General features: G+C 48.3%; 1 protein-coding gene across 1 annotated transcript in view; it reads right to left on the minus strand.

Annotated features, from left to right (window-relative positions):
* LOC138734004 (maltase-glucoamylase-like) overlaps positions 1-19702 on the minus strand; it is a 43663-nt gene extending 23961 nt beyond the window's left edge. The window contains exons 1-20 of the mRNA XM_069881537.1: positions 19688-19702; positions 18708-18831; positions 18121-18200; positions 16491-16611; positions 14805-14914; positions 13470-13621; positions 12384-12555; positions 11759-11858; positions 11277-11389; positions 9689-9814; positions 9336-9467; positions 8058-8177; positions 7522-7635; positions 6108-6192; positions 4767-4884; positions 3386-3557; positions 2916-3032; positions 2111-2265; positions 857-941; positions 232-288 (exon numbers count right to left, since the gene is read on the minus strand). Coding sequence (XP_069737638.1) covers positions 232-288; positions 857-941; positions 2111-2265; positions 2916-3032; positions 3386-3557; positions 4767-4884; positions 6108-6192; positions 7522-7635; positions 8058-8177; positions 9336-9467; positions 9689-9814; positions 11277-11389; positions 11759-11858; positions 12384-12555; positions 13470-13621; positions 14805-14914; positions 16491-16611; positions 18121-18200; positions 18708-18831; positions 19688-19702 — 2268 coding nt within the window. The remainder of the gene's footprint in view (positions 1-231; positions 289-856; positions 942-2110; positions 2266-2915; positions 3033-3385; positions 3558-4766; positions 4885-6107; positions 6193-7521; positions 7636-8057; positions 8178-9335; positions 9468-9688; positions 9815-11276; positions 11390-11758; positions 11859-12383; positions 12556-13469; positions 13622-14804; positions 14915-16490; positions 16612-18120; positions 18201-18707; positions 18832-19687) is intronic.
* Between the last annotated feature and the right edge of the window lie 93 nt (positions 19703-19795).

A 19795-nucleotide genomic window follows, 5' to 3' on the forward strand; every position in this document is an offset into this window, starting at 1 on the left:
ATGAGGGTGGGGAGGCCCTGGCCCCATCCCTGGAGGGGTTCCAGGCCAGGTTGGATGGAGCTTGGAGCCCCTGATCCCGTGGGAGGTGTCTCTGCCCATGACAAGGGGTTGGAACTGGATGATCTTTGAGGTCCCTTCCAACCTGAACCATTCCACGCTTCTACAACTCCTGATTTCAACCTCCCCCGATGCGACCTCGCTTAGAAACCTTCACCCAACGATCCCACTTACCGAATCGTAATCGTACCAGACGGCGTCAGGAATATACGCTTGGGTGACGTTCACCCCCTGGAAGAGGAAAACAAAACAAATCACTTTCCCATTCAAAGCCGCGTTAGTCCGACGCGGTGGGTTGCCCTCGCCTGGTGGGCAGGTGCCCATCCAACCCCTCTCTTGCTCCTCCTCCTCGACTGGAGAGGGGAGAGGAAATACAACCAAAATAAGCCCAAACTTCCAAAATGGTTATAAAGCATAATGAGAAAATTATGAAAATTATCCCTATTTCCCTCTGGTGCTTTGTCTCCTTCCGTGGTTTTCTACAACGATGCCCAAAACCAAAGACAATCATCGAATTCCCGAGAAAACGGAGGTAACGTAGCAGGGAAAGGAGTTGGACTTGGATGGTCCTTGTGGGTCTCTTCCAACCCAGGACGCTGAGTGAGTAACAACATCCTGAGCCGGAATAAAACGGAAAATCCAAGGGTGATTCCCAGCCAAGACTGAGGGGAACAGAAGGTCGAGAAGTTTAACTTTTTGGGGGAGTTTCTGCAATTCCTTGGGGGAAAAAAAATGTGGTGCTGAGGGCTTGAGGTGCCCTCATGAATTCATCCCAAGGGAGCAAGAAGGTGAGACCTACGGGGTCAAGCACAGGAGTGATGAGGAGCCCAGGACCCCACAGGAACTGCTTATCCACGCCCCACGTTGCTTCATCGGAATAAAACCTAAACAAATGGGAAAGCAGAGGTATTAATTGCACTGGTTAATTGATAACATACTCATTAATGTGAGGAATCCTAATATTTTACGGTCTTAGTTGTCTAGTTACTCTTGTGAAGTGTCCTATGGTGCCGCCTCAAGGCTATTTTTGATGGAAGCAGTTGGAGGTGAAGTTAATTAACGGCTTATTAATTGTTTATGCATTAATTATGGGTAGGCATAAGCACAAAAGAGCGGCTGAGCAACCAGGGGCTGTTACGTTTGGAGAAGAGGAGGCTGAGGGGAGATCTCATCGCTCTCTGCAGCTCCATGAAAGGAGGTTGTGATGAGGTGGGTGTTGGGTTCTCCCAAGGAAGAAGCGATGGGACAAGAAGAAATGGCCTCAAGCTGCACCAGGGGAGGTTTAGGTTGGATACTGGGGAAAAAGGTCTTTACAGAGGGAGTGGTGAAGCATTGGAAGATGCTGCCCAGGCTTGTGGTGGAGCCTCCATGCCTGGAGGGGTTCAAAACACACGTAGACATGGGACTTTGGGACACGGTTTAGAAGGCAAAGTGGTGTTGGGCTTGATCTTAGAGGTCTTCTCCAGCCTTAAAGATTGGGTGATGCCGTGATTCTAATCGCATCTGGGCTTAATCTAGTTCTACTCAAAAGAAACTAGAGGTGAGACAATTAAAATGTTAATCTAGTTCTATTTACGTGTTTCAAGAAACTAGAGATGAGAATTAAAATGTTAATCTAGTTCTACTCAAGTATTTCAGGAAAGAGACAATTAAAATGTTAATCTAGTTCTACTCCAGTGTTTCAAGAAACTAGAGACAATTAAAATGTTCATCTAGTTCTACTCACGTGTTTCAAGAAACTAGAGGATAATTAAAATGTTAATCTAGTTCTATTCAAGTGTTTCAAGAAACTAGAGACAATTAACATGTTGATCTTGTTCTACTCACGTGTTTCAAGAAACTAGAGATAATTAAAAGGTTCATCTAGTTCTACTCGTCTTTCAAGAAGCTAGAGGTGAGATAATTAAAATATTAATCTAGTTCTACTCACCTGTTTCAAGAAACTAGAGATAATTAAAACATTCATCTAGTTCTACTCGAGCGTTCAAAGAAACTAGAGATGAGATGAGTCTCCCCGAATTCTCTCCTTCTAGGATGGTGAAGGTCAACTTACTCGTGGAGAAGCGGCCGGACCACGGTGCTCCCTTGGGTATGAGCTTTGTAGAAGAGCGTGTAGAGGTAGGGCAGCAGCGTATAGCGGATGTTCAAATAGTGCTTCGAGGACCCAACCAAAACCGAATCTGCTCCGAAGACAGCCGGATCCTGGGGCTGAAAATAAAAAAAAACAACCATGAGATGCACGTGGGGCCTCCAGGAAAGGTGGGGAGATGCTCTTGGGCAGGGAGAGGACAAGGGGAACAGTTTTGAGCTGAAAGAGGAGAGATTGAGATGAGATCTTGACGAGAAATGTTGGAGGCCCTGGGATGGGTTGCCTGGAGAAGTGGTGGCTGCTCCATCCCTGGAGGTGTTGAAGGACAGGTTGGATGGAGCTTGGAGCAACCACATCCAGTTTGAGGTGTCCCCCATGGTAGGGGTGGAACTGGATGGGCTTGGAGGTCCCTTCCAAGCTAAACACTCCATGGATTCTGTGGTTATTGCTGTTGAACATGGATACGACCAAGACGTGCCATCAAAACTCAGGGTGGGACCTCAGACAGCAGCAGAAACCACCAATGAGGACCAAATTTGATGTCAGATGATTCCAGAAATGACGTTCATTGCATTTGCCGGTGCTCACAATTAACCCCTATGAAGCTCAATCATCTGGAGGGAGGATGTCCCAAAGCGTGAGGTTCTACCACCTTTGAACCAATTGGCTGTTTAATGATCAGGGATATAAATCTAATTATAAGGCTTCAATGGTTGGAACAGAAATTTGTGCCACAAACCAAGTTCCCGAAGCAAGAGGCGCCACTTACGATGCACTTTTCAGTGTTGTGATTCCTGGAAAACGGGTAGAAGGCTCCCACTTGCATCCATCGTGTGCAAAGTTCTTCCGTGACGTTTTCGAAGAAGCCACAAATATCCGCTCCGATCTTAAAATAAAAAGTTTAGGTCACCGTTCCATGATCTGGTTTAATTCAGATGGGCTCGTAGCGATTAGAGTTGATCAGGTTTAATTCTGATGGGCTCGTATAGATCAGCCTTGATCTGGTTTAATTCAGATGCGTTTAGATCTGGTTTAATTAAGATGCGCTCATAGAGATAAACCTGATCAAGATTAATTCAGATGGGCTTCTATAGATCAAAGCTAATTAGATTTAATTCAGATGGGCTCGTAGAGATCAACCCGATCAGGTTTAGTCCAGACGGGCTCCTAGAGATCAAAGTTGATCCGGTTTCATGGATACGCGACTGGCAAGGGTACAATAAGCGACTCTTTTCCTACGTAAGGGATCCCGAAGAGTCCAAATTCCAGCATCCCGGGAATGGCCCATTTGATATGATCCCACGACGCCGTGTTATCCCCCAGCCAGTGCCCGGCGTACTTCCCCGAGCCCGCGAACGTCGACCGCGAGAGGAGGAAGCTTCGCTTGCCGGGGAACAAACTTTCAATGGCTCTGAAAGTCACAACGAAGAGTGGAATTAGGCCAAAGAAATGGAAAAAAAAAAAAAAAAGTGGTGGGAATCAGCAGGAATCAGTAATTCTGCATAACTCAAGTTTTGGTTCCCAATCATTTATTAATTCACAGTGATAAATCGGCTATCGACACAAATTCCATGAGGTTTAACCCAATGTCTCTTATCCAAATCGGTCATAAATGAAGGGCTTTTTGCACTTTAAAGACTCCTTCTCTCTGTTTTTGAGTCAGAATTCTACCCCAATTCTTAAATAATGCAATTTTTCCATGTCCAGCTCCAGCCCATTCTGGGAAGGCTGATTCCAACCCACGGAGAAGGTTCTCTGGGCCACGAAATCACAGTTTCTAGAAGGAAAGACGATATCTCTGCCCTTTTGTTTGCAAAGATCATAGAACCATGGGATGGGTTGGGTTGGGAGGGACCTCAAAGCCCACCCAGTTCCAACCAGAGACACCTCCCACGGGATCAGGGGCTCCAAGCTCCATCCAACCTGGCCTTGAACCCCTCCAGGGATGAGGCAGCCACCACAGCGTGAAGAATTTCTTCCTAATATCCCATCTAGTGTTTGATGGGAACGGTTGGACTCGATGATCCGGTGGGTCTCTTCCAACCTGGTTATTCTGTGATTCTGTGATCTAAATCTTCCCCCTTCCAATTTTAAGCCATTCCTCCTCGTCCTATCACTCCAGACCCTTGGAGAAAGCCCCTCCTCAGCTTTCCTGGAGCTCCTTTCCATCCTGGGAGCTGCTCTAAGGTCTCCTCAGAGCCTTCTCCAGGCTAAAAAACCCCAACTCGCTCAGCCTGTCCTCATACGAGAGGTTCTCCAGCCCTTGCATCATCTCCGTGGCCTCCTCTGGCCTCGCTCCACCAGCTCCATGTCCTTCCTGGGCTGAGGATCCAGAACTGGACCCAGGTCTCCACGTTTGGTCTTCACAGAATGGACCAGAGGGACAGGATCCTCTCCCTCCCTGCTGGTCCCACGGTGTTGGATGCAGCCCAGGACATGGTTGGTTTCTGGGTTTTGAGCTCACATTGTCGGCTCAAGTCGAGCTTCTCCTCCAGCCCCCCAAGTCCTTCTCTCCAATCCATTCTCCACCCAGCCTGGGTTTGCGCTTCGGATTGCCCTGACCCATATCTTGGACCTCGTTCATGAGGTCGCTGTGAAGATATTGAGATGGTCTCCTCACCGTTGGGTCGAGAGGATCATGGAGTATCCGTAGAGGTTGTGAACATCGTATTGTCGCCCCCAGTTCTGCAGCGCGTCCAAACAGACCGTCTTGGAAAACAAGAGCCTGTCCACCACACCTGCAGGGAAGACGTTCAGAAGGGCATTTAAATTAAAGTAAGTTAATTATGTTGCGAATAATTAGGGATCTGAACAGGTCCTGCCCTTGGGGCACAACAACCCTGGGCAGCTCCAGCCTAGGAGGAGTCTGGCTGGAAAGGGCCTGGAGGAGAAGGACCTGAGGGGGTTGGTGGGACACGAGGATGTGGAGGCTCTGGAGCGAGTGCAGAGAAGAGCAACGAAGCTGGGGAGGGGGCTGGAGAAGAAGAGGAGCTGAGGGACACGGGTTGGTGATCAATGGGGATGGTTGGACTCTGTGATCCAGTGGGTCTCTTCCAACCTGGTTATTCTATGATTCTAATTCAATGCAATCCATTTAATTAACGGGATAAGCAGTATTTCTATTCTTATTCTTCATGTACATCCATGAAATATTGGCCCTCGGCTCAGTTTGGTGTTTGCGTCAACACCACAAACCCCGAGCTGAAGCAGCTCGGGGTCACCAGGCCACACAACATCATGACTGGCGTCCGGTTCTTCTCGTCTTTGCTTCAACAAAGAACTTTTCTGTCAGCAAAATTCCCAAAATTCACATTAATTGATGTGCAAAACACAAAATGATCCCCCAGCCGCTGCGCAAACGGACACGAATGCAGCTTGAGTGACCGGGTGAGGTTTTGAGGCCAGATTTTGCTTCAATTTTTCAAGCTAGGAAGCTCAAATCAACCTGGACTGTGTCTCGTCGTCATCGAGATGGATTTCACCTGCAAGGATGGACCCGTGGAACGGGTTGGGTTGGAAGGGACCTCAAAGCCCACCTGGATCAGGGCCTCCCCACTCTCATCATGAAGAATTTCTTCCTAAGAGCTCATCTAGATCTTCCCCCTTGCAATTTAAAGCCGTTCCCCCTCGTCCTTTCACTCCAGGTCTTTGGAAGAAGCCCCTTCCCAGCTTTCCTGGAGCCTCTTTCCATCCTGGGAGCTGCTCTAAGGTCTCCTTGGAGCCTTCTCTTCTCCAGGCTGAACAACCCCAACTCTCTCACCTTGTTGAGCCTCATGAGGAACTGGAAGGCTCCTCTAGGGTCTCCCCGGACTCACATAAATACTAAACCCCAACTTTCGGAATAAATCGAGTTAGTTCTGACCATGTCCTGGCAACAATCAAATTCCTTGATAAAGAGTTTCAACATTTTAGCTGATAGGTCCATAATTCTCAAACATTTCGGTTTGCTCCACAGACTTACGGGGCGTGAAAGGAGGGTAGTTGAGGTCATTCGTCTCACAGCCGCGACTTGAGCCTGGAACGAAGCTGGCGACTTCATTCATATCCTGAAAAATAGTGAATTTTGATCAGAAAAGGTGGTTATTTTCCATAACAACGATATTTCTCGGGCTTTCCGCCAAATGCATCGTCTCAAAGCCTCCTGACTTGAGGGCACAAGAGTCATAGAATCATGGAAGGGTTTGGGTTGGAAGGGAACCTCAAAGTCCATCCAGTTCCAACCAGAGACACCTCCCACTGGATCAGGGGCTCCAAGCCCCATCCAACCTGGCCTTGAACCCCTCCAGGGATGGAGCAGCCACCACTTCTCAGGGCAACCTGGGCCTCCTCACCCTCCCAGGAGAACGTTTCTCTCTAAGATCCCATCTCAATCTCCCCTCTTCCAGCTCAAAACCGGTCCCTTTGTCCTATTCCTGGACTCCCTAATCAAGAGCCCCCTCCCCAGCTCTCCTGGAGCCTCTTTCCCTGCTGGAAGCTGCTCTGAGGTCTCCTGAGAAGAAGAAACCTATGAGGAATAACGTTCACAAGCTGCTGAACGCCTCGCGTAGCCACCAGCACGTTAATTTTGAAAATAATTAAAGGATCTAAGAAAAAGATCATAACTTTCTGCATATAAAAGTATTTTTAGAGGCACTGGTGGCAACTGCACCCAAGCTGGAGAAACTGAGTTTAATTCTTTCCAAATCCTGAGTTAGGAGGGAAGGTAGAATCACAGGATCACGAAGGTTGGAGAAGACCTCTAAGCTCATCCAGTTCAACTGAACCATGTCCCAAAGAGCCACGTCTACACGTGTTTTGAACCCCCCCAAGGATGGTGACTCCACCACTGCCCTGGGTGGCCGGTTCCAAGGCTTCACGGCTCCATAAAGAAGTTCTTCCCAGTATCCAACCTAAACCTCCCCCAGTGCAACTGGAGGCTCTTTCCTCTCATCATAGAATCAACGAATCGCTGAGATGAGAAAAGGCCTCGAAGCTCTTCCAGTCCAACCATCAGCCCAGCCCCACCATGCCATGGATTCCATATCTACACCTTCTTTGAACCCCTCCAAGGATGGTGCCTCCACCACGTCCATGGGAAGCCTCTTCCAGTACCTGCAACCCCTTTTGGTGAAGGAATCTTTCCCAATATCCAATCTAAACCTCAACTTGAGGCCGTTTCCTCTCATCCCATCACTTGTTCCTTGGGAGAAGAGACCAACATGCACCTCACCACGACCTCCTTTCACTTATTGTAGAAAGCGATGAGGTAATTGGTTCTGGCTCAAAAGAAATGACTTTATTGAGCGGAGACCCAGTGGAAGCCTCCAGACAGACCAGAACTTGATGGGCCACCCGCTTCGATTTGACCGAAAGGGGCTCGTTTCAGAATTACTCACAATCCAGATCCCGTCGTAGGGCACTTGGCCATAAAAGGTTCTGCATTCCTCCACCCACCAGCTGGTGCAAGTGGGGTTGGTGAAGTCGGGGAAGACGGTTCTTCCCGGCCACACCTGCGATAAACCACGGGGAAAAGAAAAGAAAGTTTTGGTGACCTTGCAGAAAGGTGAAAAACCTCAGAGGGATGGGAAATTCATAGAATCATGGGATGGTTGGGGTTGGAAGGGAGCTCAAAGCTCATCCAGTTCCAACACCTGCCGTGGGGACACTTCCCACTGGATCAGGGGCTCTGAGATCCATCCAACCTGGGCTCCAACACCTCCAGGGATGGAGCAGCCACCAATTCTTGAGGCAACCTGGGCCTGGGCCTCCCCGCCCTCCTAGGAGAACATTTCTCCCTAAAATCTCATCTCAATCTTGCAGCTCAAACCCATTCCCCTTGTCCTACTCCTGGACTCCCTGATGAAGAGCCCCAGGGTGACACAGGGGATTGGGACCCATTCTTGGGGTCCCAAAGGTGACTCAACTTTCTTACCTCTCCAGTTATTGGTGTCCTCCCATCGCTCTCGTTAACCCAGATACCCTTGCTTTGCCCCCTCTCGTAGGCTTGATAGGGGGACCCATCAGTGAGAAGCTCCATGCTGATAGCAGCATCCTAAGAACGTGGAGAACAGGCATTTCATACAGCTGCTCTCTCCACCAATTAATGGTTCTCCTCACCAGTTATTGGTTCTCTCACCTGATGACTTGATCTCTCCACCAATACCTTCTCTCCATCAATTGTTACTTCTCTAAATCAATTGTTGTGTCTCTCCACCAATTATTGGTTCTCTCCAATGATTATTATTCCTCTCCACCAATTATTGGTTCTCTCCACCAATTATTGGTTCTCTCCAATGATTATTGCTCCTCTCCACCAATTATTGCTCCTCTCCATCAATTATTACTTCTCTCCATCAATTATTGGTTCTCTCCAATGATAATTGCTCCTCTCCATCAATTATTGGTTCTCTCCACTAATTATTGGTTCTCTCCAATGATAATTGCTCCTCTCCATCAATTATTGGTTCTCTCCACTAATTATTGGTTCTCTCCAATGATAATTGCTCCTCTCCATCAATTACTACTTCTCTCCACCAATTATTGGTTCTCTCCACCAATTATTGGTTCTCTTCATCAATTATTACTCCTCTCCATCAATTATTGGTTCTCTCCACTAATTATTGGTTCTCTCCAATGATTATTGCTCCTCTCCATCAATTATTGGTTCTCTCCATCAATTATTGGTTCTCTCCACTAATTATTGGTTCTCTCCAATGATAATTGCTCCTCTCCATCAATCATTGGTTCTCTCCACTAATTATTGGTTCTCTCCAATGATTATTGCTCCTCTCTATCAATCATTGGTTCTCTCCACTAATTATTGGTTCTCTTCACCAATTATTGTTCCTCTTCATCAATTATTACTCCTCTCCATCAATTATTGGTTCTCTCCACTAATTATTGGTTCTCTCCAATGATAATTGCTCCTCTCCATCAATTATTGGTTCTCTCCACCAGTTATTGGTTCTCTTCATCAATTATTACTCCTCTCCACCAATTATTGGTTCTCTCCAATGATAATTGCTCCTCTCCATCAATTATTGGTTCTCTCCGCCAATTATTGATTCTCTCCATCAATGATGGAAACCAGCAACTACCTGCAAATCCCTCCTGTCTATCAACATAGACATTAAATACCTATTTCTAAAACTCACGCGTCTCCTGATAACGATGCTATTAAACACGGAAAACGGAACCTTCCAGCACTCACCAGGATGATGATGTACTTCTGCCCCTGCTCGTGCATGTAGCTCTGGAAACTGGGGAGGTCTTTGAAGTTCACTTTGTCGTAAGTAAAATCTTTCCTGGCTTCCATGTAGTCGATATCCGTGTGCTGGACGTCCTGGAAGAGAAAGAGGCATCAGGTGGGAAGGGTCGGAGCAGCGGGGAACACGCTGAACGCAACATAATTTGATGAAAAACATCAAGAAAGCAGCTGGATGGGGGCATCCAAAGTAGATTTTTTTATAGAATCATGGAATCGTTTGGTTGGAAAAGACCTTTGAGATCATCAAGTCCAACCGTATCTGCTCATCAACCAAGACCAATCCCATTTTCACTCACGTAGGGGAGTCCGATGGCTCTGTTCCGCTCCACAACAGCCTTCACCTCGTCCAGGGAGCCGTAGTCGTAGCGGCTGAGGTGGAATCCGAGAGTCCAGTAGGACGGCAGCGCCGGCAACCCGATGAACTGCAAATTAGAACCAAAAAAACCACCGGGGTCGTTTATTTTCTCTCTGTAGGTCGGATGCCCTGAGTTCTCTGATTGTCTCTCAGATCCGAGGGTCGACTTGAGCACAATAACGCGCGTTTTAGGTGGTCGCCCAAAGCTGCTAAACCAGCTCCAACCCCAAAAACGAGGCCAACCCTACAGCTCAGGAACCAACCACGTGAAGGTTAACCACGTTTGATGGATTTTGCAGCCGGGACGCGGCCACCGTCGATGTCCGTAAGGACTGGGGGGTGAGACCAACCCTGCAGAAAGGGATCTGGGGGTTCTGGTTGACAACGAGTTGATCAGGAGCGAGTGACGTGGTGGCCAAGAGGCAATCGTGTCCTGGGGTGCATCACACTTTGCTGGCTCCTGTCCATCTTCTCCTGCCCATCTTCTCCTGTTCATCTTCTCAGATGATCGAGGGAGGGGATTGTCCCACTCTAGTGTGGCCCCACCTGGGTGCACTTCCAGCACCACAGGATAAAAAGGACCTAAAGCTACTGGAGAGCGTCCAGAGGAGGGAATGGAGTTGGTGAAGGGTTTAGAAGTGTGAGGAGCAGCTGAAGTCACCTGGAAAATGTCTCTGTGCAAGAGTGAACAGCGAGTTCACATCCAGGTTCTTGTGAAACCGAAGAAACTCACGATGGAAACTTTTCAAGCTTGGCTGATGAAGAGAACCCAAATGCCCTGTTGGTGCTCAGAGGAGCCCATCTGGTGTTGGTAGAAAATGTGGAAGCAAGACCTATGGAGATCCTCCACAGCCTTGCAGAGGAGGACCTGGGAATCCAGGCCTCCAAACCCTTCCCTGGTTCTGTTCTCCTCCTCTGGACACGCCTTGATGTCCTTCATGGAGTGAGGGGCCCAAAACTGAACCCAGAATTCAAGGTGTGACCTCACCAGCGCCAAGTCCAGCAGAACAAGCCCTTCCTTGCTCTGCTGGCCACCCCATGGCTGATCCAAGCCACGATGCTCTTGGCCTTCTTGGCCACCTGGGCCACCACTGGCTCATGTTCAGCTGCTGTCAACCAGCACCTCCAGGTCCTCCTCCACCAGACACCTTCCCAGATGCTCTTCCCCAGCCCGGGAGCGTTGAATGAGGTTGTTGTGACCCAAGTGAAGGACTCGGCACCTGGTTGTGTTGAACCCCGTGCCGTTAGCCTCGCCCCGTCAGCCCTGAGTTGTAATTTTGGATGAATAAAAGAGTGAAGAGAAATACCAATCGAGGAGGAGAGAAGAAACCTGTTTGGAGCATAACAACTCGTGGTAAACCACAAGTCGATGGAGGTTGGAGATTATTTACTCGTAGATCCCTCTTGGTCAGAGCAGAATGAGCAAGAGCGGTTTCCCAGGTCTGGGTTTGAGTGTCTGCACGGACGGACACGTGGGTGCGTTCAAGGATGGAGGATCCACCACCTTGGGTTGGGGTTGAGCGACGTACCTGCACGTATTCCTGCACCACTTGCTCCGGGGTGTCTCCCAAGAAGATGTAGAAATCAAGAATCCCCCCAATTGTCCTGTAGGTGACAGCCGGCGCCGGCTGCACCGAGAACTCTGCGAGCAAGAAAGGCACAAAATCAGCTTGAGGGGTTACCAAAATCTCAAAGGACTGTGGTGCCAAGATGAAAGAGAAGAATCGTTAAGGAGAAAGTATCAAAGATGTTCAAGGAGACCCCAAAGCTGTTGCTGGAGTTTGCAAAGCAGGTGGAACTTTGGAAGAGAAGGAGAAGGAGAAGGAGAAAAGGAGAAGGAGAAGGAGAAGGAGAAGGAGAGAAGAGAAGGAGAAGGAGGAGGAGGAGGAGGAGGAGAAGGAGAAGGAAAAGGAGAAGGGGAGGAGGAGAAAAGGAGAAGGAGAAGGAGAAGGAGAAGGAGAAGGAGAAGGAGAAGGAGAGAAGAAGAAGAGAAGGAGAAGAAGGTCCTTACCCATGGCGTTGCTGTTCATCAAGAAAACACCAAAAGAGGCTCCAGAATTGTCTTCCAAGCACAAGAAGAAAGTCTGGACGCCATATAAGTTCTCCATGTTCTTGAAGGAAAACAGAAAAGCCGATTTTAAGAGCTGGCGACCCTGCACACCCTGCGGGGGCTCAAAAACCGATCACGCGTTGGGTTCAACTCGTCAGAAGAAACCAAAAGTGAAAATAAAGTCCCAAGGGAAATGACTTTCAGTTGCTTCAAACCTGTTGGAAGCACAAGTTTGAGGAAACCATCGAATCATCATAGAACCGGCTGGGAAAGACCTTTGAGATCATCGAGTCCAACTCTACTTGTCCACCACTAAACCATCCCCGAGCACCTCATCTTCCCAGCTTTTAAACACCTCCAGGGGTGGTGGCTCCACCACTTCCCTGGGTGGTTCCTGTGGCCCTTCCCCACCAGAAGGATGTGGAGGCTCTGGAGTGAGTGCAGAGAAGAGCAACGAAGCTGGGGAGGGGGCTGGAGAAGAAGAGGAGCGGCTGAGAGAGCTGGAAGGGTTCTATCTCTGACTCTGTGAACCATGGAGGGGATCCAGAACGTAACCAGAAGGAAGATGTGAATAAGAAGTCCTTACTCCGGATGGGGCCGTGTCCCTGCTGAACATGGGCCAGGTTTTCCAGTTGACGTCGTGGCGATATTGCTTGTGGACGTGCTCGCCCACCCCGTAGATGTTGCTGCTGGGGAGTTTGATGGAGAGCTGCAAAAACTGCTGGGAGAAGACCAGCGGCCCGATGGTGGTGTCGAACCTGGCGAGACAAGGAGATGCGGCCTCAGCGTTTGAGGGCTGAAGGTTGGATCCTTCAGGATGGCTAAACCCACCCCCTAAAAAAAAAACCATGTATAATTTAAGGAAGGTTGAGCTTCGAGTCCCACTGCTTTGTGCATCTCGTGAAGTTGGTGAAGGGTCTACAGGAGAAGTCATAGAATCGTGGAATCACCAGGTTGGAAGAGACCCAACGGATCATGGAGTCCAACCATCCCCATCAATCACTGACCCGTGTCCCTCAGCTCCTCTTCTTCTCCAGCCCCCTCCCCGGCTTCGTTGCTCTTCTCTGCACTCGCTCCAGAGCCTCCACATCCTCGTGTCCCACCAACCCCCCCAGGTCCTTCTCCTCCAGGCCCTTTCCAGCCAGACTCCTCCTAGGCTGGAGCTGCCCAGGGTCGTTGTGCCCCAAGGTCCTGGTCAATCCTCATCCCCTTGGGCTCAGCCCATGGATCCAGGTCCCTCTGCAGAGCCTCCCTCCCTTCCTCCCAGCTCCGTGTCACCCACAGATTACGAGGGGTGCACACGCCTGAAGCTCCAATCGATTCTGGAGGCCGGGACCTTCAGCAGGTCCATCAAAAGTAAGACGGGAAAGGTGTGGTAGAAGGTGATGTTGGGAAGGACTCATGGATGCTGAATGGATGGTGGATTCATCTCTTCTGCTCAGGCTTAAGGGGAGAAGAAGCCACAAAGCCAACGTAGCAAACCTAAATCCTGTGGGACAGACCTCCCCCTCTCCCAAGTTTTATGTGGAAAGAGCCTTTCCACGCTCCTTCTCCATCTATAGACGAGAAGAAGGGTTTTGAACACCCAGGAGGGCAACCAAACCAACATCAACCTTCAGAGGAAGCAGGTGGAATCACCGTTTGATGGAAAAGAAGCCCCAAATGTACTCACAGAACTTTGCCGTTCCTCGCTCTGGTCACCTTGAGGCCAAAGGGATTTTGCTGGACCTCAACGCCATAGTTGACGTTGGAGGCCGCTGGCCCGCTGAAGGGTCCCACGTGCTCATGGGGGACTTCAAATCTTTGTGTGTTGGGGTCGGTGATCTAGGAACATGTCAAAGTCCGAGTAAGTGATAGAGAAATTAACGCCTCGTTTGAACGTTTTCCAGCACGATCGTCGGCGTTGGACTTGGCAAAAAAACCCAAGAATCATGGAATCGTGGAATAATTTGAGTTGGAAGGGACCTCAAAGCCCATCCAGCCCCAACCTAACCCTCCCTTGGCATCTTCCATCATTCCCTCAGGTCCTATCGTTGGTCACCAGAGAGAAGATCTCGGCGCCTCCTCCTCCTCCCCATGTGAGGAAGCTGCAGAGCGCGATGAGGTCTCCCCTCAGCCTCTTCTTCTCCAGGCTGAAGAGACCAAGGGACTTCAGCTGCTCTTCACATGATTTCCCATCTAAACCCTTCACCAACTCCATGTCCTCCTCTGGACGCCCTCCAGAAGCACCTAAAACTGCATCCAGTGCTCAAGATGGAACCACCTAAGAGCAGGTCAATACCCTCCCTCACCTGGCTGGACACCAGAGGACGTGGTTGTCCTCTTGGCCACCACCCTGTTGGCTCAAGGTCAACGTGACATCAACCAGACCCCCCAGATTCTTTCCCTTTCTTCCCTTTTCTCTCCTCAACATCCTTGGAAGAGCAAGGACGCGTTTTGGTGGGAATCACAGGGGGAGAAAGGGAATTAAAGCCCCTTCGGTCTGGAGAGGTGGAGGTTGAGGGGAGACCTCATGGCTCCGAGCAGCTCCAGGGAAGGAGGTTGGGGTGAAGTTGATCTCTTCAACCAAGGACCAAGCGATGGGATGAGAGGAAACGACCTCAAGTGGCACCAGGGGAGGTTTAGGTTGGACATCAGGGAATGTTCCTTCACCAAAAGGAAGTGATTGATGGGAATGGTGGGACTCGATGATCCAGTGGGTCTCTTCCAACCTGGTGATTCTATGATTCCGTGATTCTATGAAAAGGCTCGTCAAGCGCTGGAAGACGCTTCCCAGGGCAGTGGTGGAGTCTCCATCGCTTGAGAGGTTCAGAACACATGGAGACATGGCACCAAAGGACATCGCTGAGCGGTGGCCTTGGCCGTGTGGGGTTTACAGTTGGATTTGATGACTTAAAGGTCTTTTCCAGCCTCAATGATTCCAGGATTGTGGGCTTTCTGGCTCCTTGGGGTCTCCTCATGCCTTGGGAGGTCCAAAATATCACCGAGACCATGAGGAGAAGCTCACCTTGAAGCGGAAACGATTCGGTGTCTGGTGCTGCGCCGTGAGGAGAACCGTGTGGACATCGGCCCCGAAAAGCGAGGGGGACGGGAGCCGGGTCAGCGTGGCCTGGAAACCTGGGGTGGGATGGGGTGGAAGGGATGGGGATGGGGATGGGGATGGGATGGGATGGGATGGGATGGAGATGGGATGGGATGGGATGGGGATGGGGATGGGGATGGGGATGGGGATGGGGATGGGGATGGGGTGGGATGGGATGGATGGGATGGGATGGGGTGGGATGGGATGGAGATGGGGTGGGATGGATGGGATGGGATGGAAGAACGAGGATGGGATGGGATGGGATGGGATGGGATGGGATGGGATGGGATGGGATGGGATGGGATGGAGATGGGATGGGATGGGATGGGATGAGATGGGATGGGATGGAGATGGGATGGGATGGGATGAGATGGGATGGGATGGAAGAACGAGGATGGGATGGGATGGGATGGGATGGGATGGGATGGAAGAACGAGGATGGGATGGGATGGGATGGGATGGGATGGGATGGGATGGGATGGGATGGGATGGGATGGAAGAACGAGGATGGGATGGGATGGGATGGGATGGGATGGGATGGGATGGGATGGGATGGGATGGGATGGGATGGGATGGGATGGGATGGATGGGATGGGATGGAAGAACGAGGATGGGATGGAGATGGGATGGGATGGAGATGGGATGGGATGGAGATGGGATGGGATTAAATAAAATAAAATTAAATTATGCAAAACTTAATGAAGTTTGTTTCAACAAAATAAAGGAAAATTCGATTGAATTCGATGAAGCCAAATGAATTTCTATTAAACAAAACTAATCTAAAAGAAATTAAATAATAAAAGAAAAGGGAAACGAAATGAAATAACAACAAAGTGAATCCAAATGGAATTAGATGAAAATAAATGAAATAAAATGAATTTAAACAAAATGGAATTAAAAGAAATAAAATCGAGGAAAATGAGATTAAATTAAATTAAATTAAATTATATGAAAGTTAATGAAGAAATGCACTGAAATGAAATGAAATGAAATGAAATGAAATGAAACGAAATGAAATTAAACGAAATGAAATGAAACGAAATGAAATGAAATGAAATAAAATGAAATGAAATAAAATGAAACGAAATGAAACGAAATGAAACGAAATGAAATGAAACGAAATGAAATGAAATGAAATGAAATAAAATGAAACGAAACGAAATGAAATGAAACGAAATGAAATGAAATGAAATGAAATGAAATAAAATGAAATGAAATAAAATGAAACGAAATGAAACGAAATGAAACGAAATGAAATAAAATGAAACGAAATGAAATAAAATGAAATGAAATGAAATGAAATAAAATGAAACAAAATGAAATAAAATGAAATGAAACAAAATGAAATGAAATGAAACGAAATGAAATTAAATGAAACAAAATGAAATGAAACAAAACAAAACCGAACAAAAAGAATTGAAATGGAATGAAATTAAGTTAAATGAAACGAGATGAAATGAAATCAAATGAAACTAAACGAAATTAAATGAGACAAAATGAAATGAAATGAAACAAAATTAAATTAAATGAAACAAAAGGAGATGAAATGAGGTGAAATCAAGGAGAGGAGACGAGCGAAGGGGAGTGGGGGGAGCTCGGGGGCCTCCTCACCCTCGGGCGTCGTGCGCAGGTCTCCGTCCACCTTGTAGCCGTGGTTGGAGGAGAAGAAGCACCAGGGGACGGCCCTGTCGTTCTGGGGGCTCCAGCAGCAGCCGCGGCGGCCGCAGAGGCTCTGAGGGACGACAACGGGGACAGGACACGGAGAGCATGGAGAGCGCTGGCTGGGACCTCAAAGCCCATCCAGTTCCACCTCAGAGTGGACGTGGTTCATCCAAGTCATGGATCCAGCCTGTCCAATCCTTCTTTAGATCCTTCCTGTCCTCCAACCCATGGATCCAGCCTGTCCTGACCCCTCTGTAGACCATTCCAACCATGGATCCCACCTGTCCAATCCCTCTGGAGACCCTTCCTACCCTCCAACCATGGATCCAACCTCTCCAATCCCTCTGTAGACCCTTCCTACCCTCCAACTATGGATCCCACCTGTCCAATCCCTCTCTAGATCCTTCCCACCCTCCAACTATGGATCCCACCTGTCCAATCCCTCTGTAGACCCTCCAACCCATGGATCCAACCTGTCCAATCCCTCTGTAGATTCTTCCTACCCTCCAACCCATGGATCCAACCTGTCCAATCCCTCTGTAGACTCTTCCTACCCTCCAACCCATGGATCCAACCTCTCCAATCCCTCTGTAGACTCTTCCTACCCTCCAACCATGGATCCACCTAGTCCCAATCTCTCTGTAGACCCTCCCTACCCTCCAACCATGGATCCAACCTGTCCCGCTCTCGCTGTAGAGCCCATTAATACTTTTAATATAAATTTATAACCCCCTTTTTATCACGCAGATATTTTTTATAGTCGACATCTGTCCTTCCCAGCCCCAAGAACGAAGCAAAGTCCTCCTTGAGACGTTATTAGCGCTATCGCTCTGTGTAAATAAATACGAACGCTCGCCTCGCCATCCTAGCCATGAACCCTCCCAAAGAGCAACCACGAGAGCCCAGGAGACCAAATCCAAGCTCATTCCAAGATAAGGAAGTGGTTTCACCACTCCTGAACTCTGCCCTGGGGTGCAACCATGGACGCAACCCTCATTTTTTGACCCAAACCCATAAAACTCAACCAATCGGATGGAAAATCTCCACGTGAGGGGTCATTTCTCAAGGTGTTTTCTTGCCTCGTTAGACTTTGCTCTCGTTTGCGATGAGTGGTTAATGAACACCAGCTCTCCTCCACGCAACAGGTGGTTAATAAATAAGTGTTTGGGGTAATAAATAAGTATTTGGGGTAATAAATAATTATTTGGGGTAATAAATAATTATTTGGGGTAATAAACAAGCAACTTCGATAACCGACGCTCCTTTGCTGGCTTTCTGAGAGGAAAACGAGGCTTTCTAGCAACTAAACGAGCTTAGAGGTCGTTTTAATTAATCGCAATCAGCCTGAAACCCTGGTGGAACCTCATGAGGTTCAACAAGACCAAGCGCAAGGTCCTACACCTCAGGACAATCCACGGTTTCAATACAAGGTGGGGGATGACGTGGGGTTTGAGCTAATTTAGTTCTCAAGTTCAATTTCCATCCCCGAGGTGGATTTTGTCCCTGATCCCAGCGCTCCCCAAAAAATTATTTCAAGGTTTTAGGCTCTAAAATCTTAATTTTTGCTTCTTTTTCTGACCTTGGTGGCGACTTGGTCCGGGATGCAGTCGATCCTCTCGGCTACCTCCACGCTCGGGCAGCTCGGGGAAAACGCTGGAGCTAGAGAAATGGATTGTTCTTAATAATTTCAGTAATTATTGCTGTTATTCTTATTAAATGACCCTCTAACGACTTCCCCAAGGTGTTTCCTCATCCTCTCGGAACCTCCAACTGTGACAGAATCACAGATTGGTGTGAGATGGAAAAGACCTTTAAGAACTTCAAGTCCAATCCAATCCATGTAAAATTTGAGATATTTATCTCGAAACTGATTAGTTAATTAATTATTATTCCATATTATCCATTATTTCTCCCTAATTTATTTATATCTTATATAAATTCACATGTCATTTCGAATTTTCATATAAATTAAGCTCTATTTGTATATAAATTAATTCTAAATTACCCGTTTAAGGCGCGTTCTATGTAATTTATCGTATGTTTCAATATTAAATGTAAATAAAATTAAATTTATTGCATTTTTATACACATATAAAACGTTATTTGATCAAATCGACTCGAATAGCTCCAGGCAGGGTTGGGTTTCAGCAGCACAACTCGACTCACAGGTGCTTCCAGACCCTGGATCCCTTGTTGCTAAAAGCCCGATGAAGACACAGGCCACGACCACCACCAGGCAGAAGAGGCCGATGAAGACCAGCTCCAACGTGCTGAAGGATTTCTTGGCCCTCTGCGCCAACGGAACCCAAAAAGAGCCATTTCGGGGGAAAAAATAAGGATTCTTTCAGTCGGAAATCATAAAATCATGGAAACGCAGCCCTGGAGGTGGCCAAGGCTGGGTTGGATGGGGCTTGGAGCAACCACATCCAGTGGGATGGAACTGGATGGGCTTGGAGGTCCCCTCCAACCCAACCTATTCCATGATGATGAGGAGAAGGAGAAGGAGAAGGAGAAGGAGAAGGAGAAGGAGAAGGAGAAGGAGAAGGAGAAGGAGAAGGAGAAGGAGGAGGGAAGGGAGAAGAGGAAGGAGAAGGAGAAAAGGAGAAGGAGAAAAGGAGAAGGAGAAGGAGAAGGAGAAGGAGAAGGAGAAGGAGAAGGAGGAGGAGGAGAAGGAGAAAAGGAGAAGGAGAAGGAGAAGGAGAAAAGGAGAAGGAGAAGGAGAAAAGGAGAAGGAGAAGGAGAAGGAGAAGGAGAAGGAGAAGGAGAGAAAGAGAAGGAGAAAGGGAGAAGGAGAAGGAGAGAAGGAGAAGGAGAAGGAGAAGGAGAAGGAGAAGGAGAAGGAGAAGGAGAAGAAAAATAACTATTACTATTGATACTAATACTTCCCACTAGATGAGGTGGCTCCAAGCCCCATCCAACGTGGCCTTGGACACCTCCAGGGATGGATGGAGCAGCCACCACTGCTCTGGGCAACCTGTTCCAGGGCCTCTTCACTCTCAGCATGAAGAATTTCTTCCTAATGTCTAGCCTAGCTCTTCCCCCTTCCAATTTCCAGCCATTCCCTTTCTCCCTGGGTTCATAAATGTCCCTTTGACTGCTGGGCACGGACTCAACCATCTCCAGACCCGGTAAATGAAGCCACGTACCTTGGGGCCCTTCATCTTCCTTCTTCTCGGTGGTTGCTCTCGCCTAGGAATCCATGATTTATTCCCTCTCGTTATCAGCCGGGGGCGGAGGCCGCTATCGAAGTCCAA

Source organism: Phaenicophaeus curvirostris, unplaced genomic scaffold (genome assembly GCF_032191515.1).
Source record: "Phaenicophaeus curvirostris isolate KB17595 unplaced genomic scaffold, BPBGC_Pcur_1.0 scaffold_51, whole genome shotgun sequence".
NCBI classification, from domain to species: domain Eukaryota; kingdom Metazoa; phylum Chordata; class Aves; order Cuculiformes; family Cuculidae; genus Phaenicophaeus; species Phaenicophaeus curvirostris.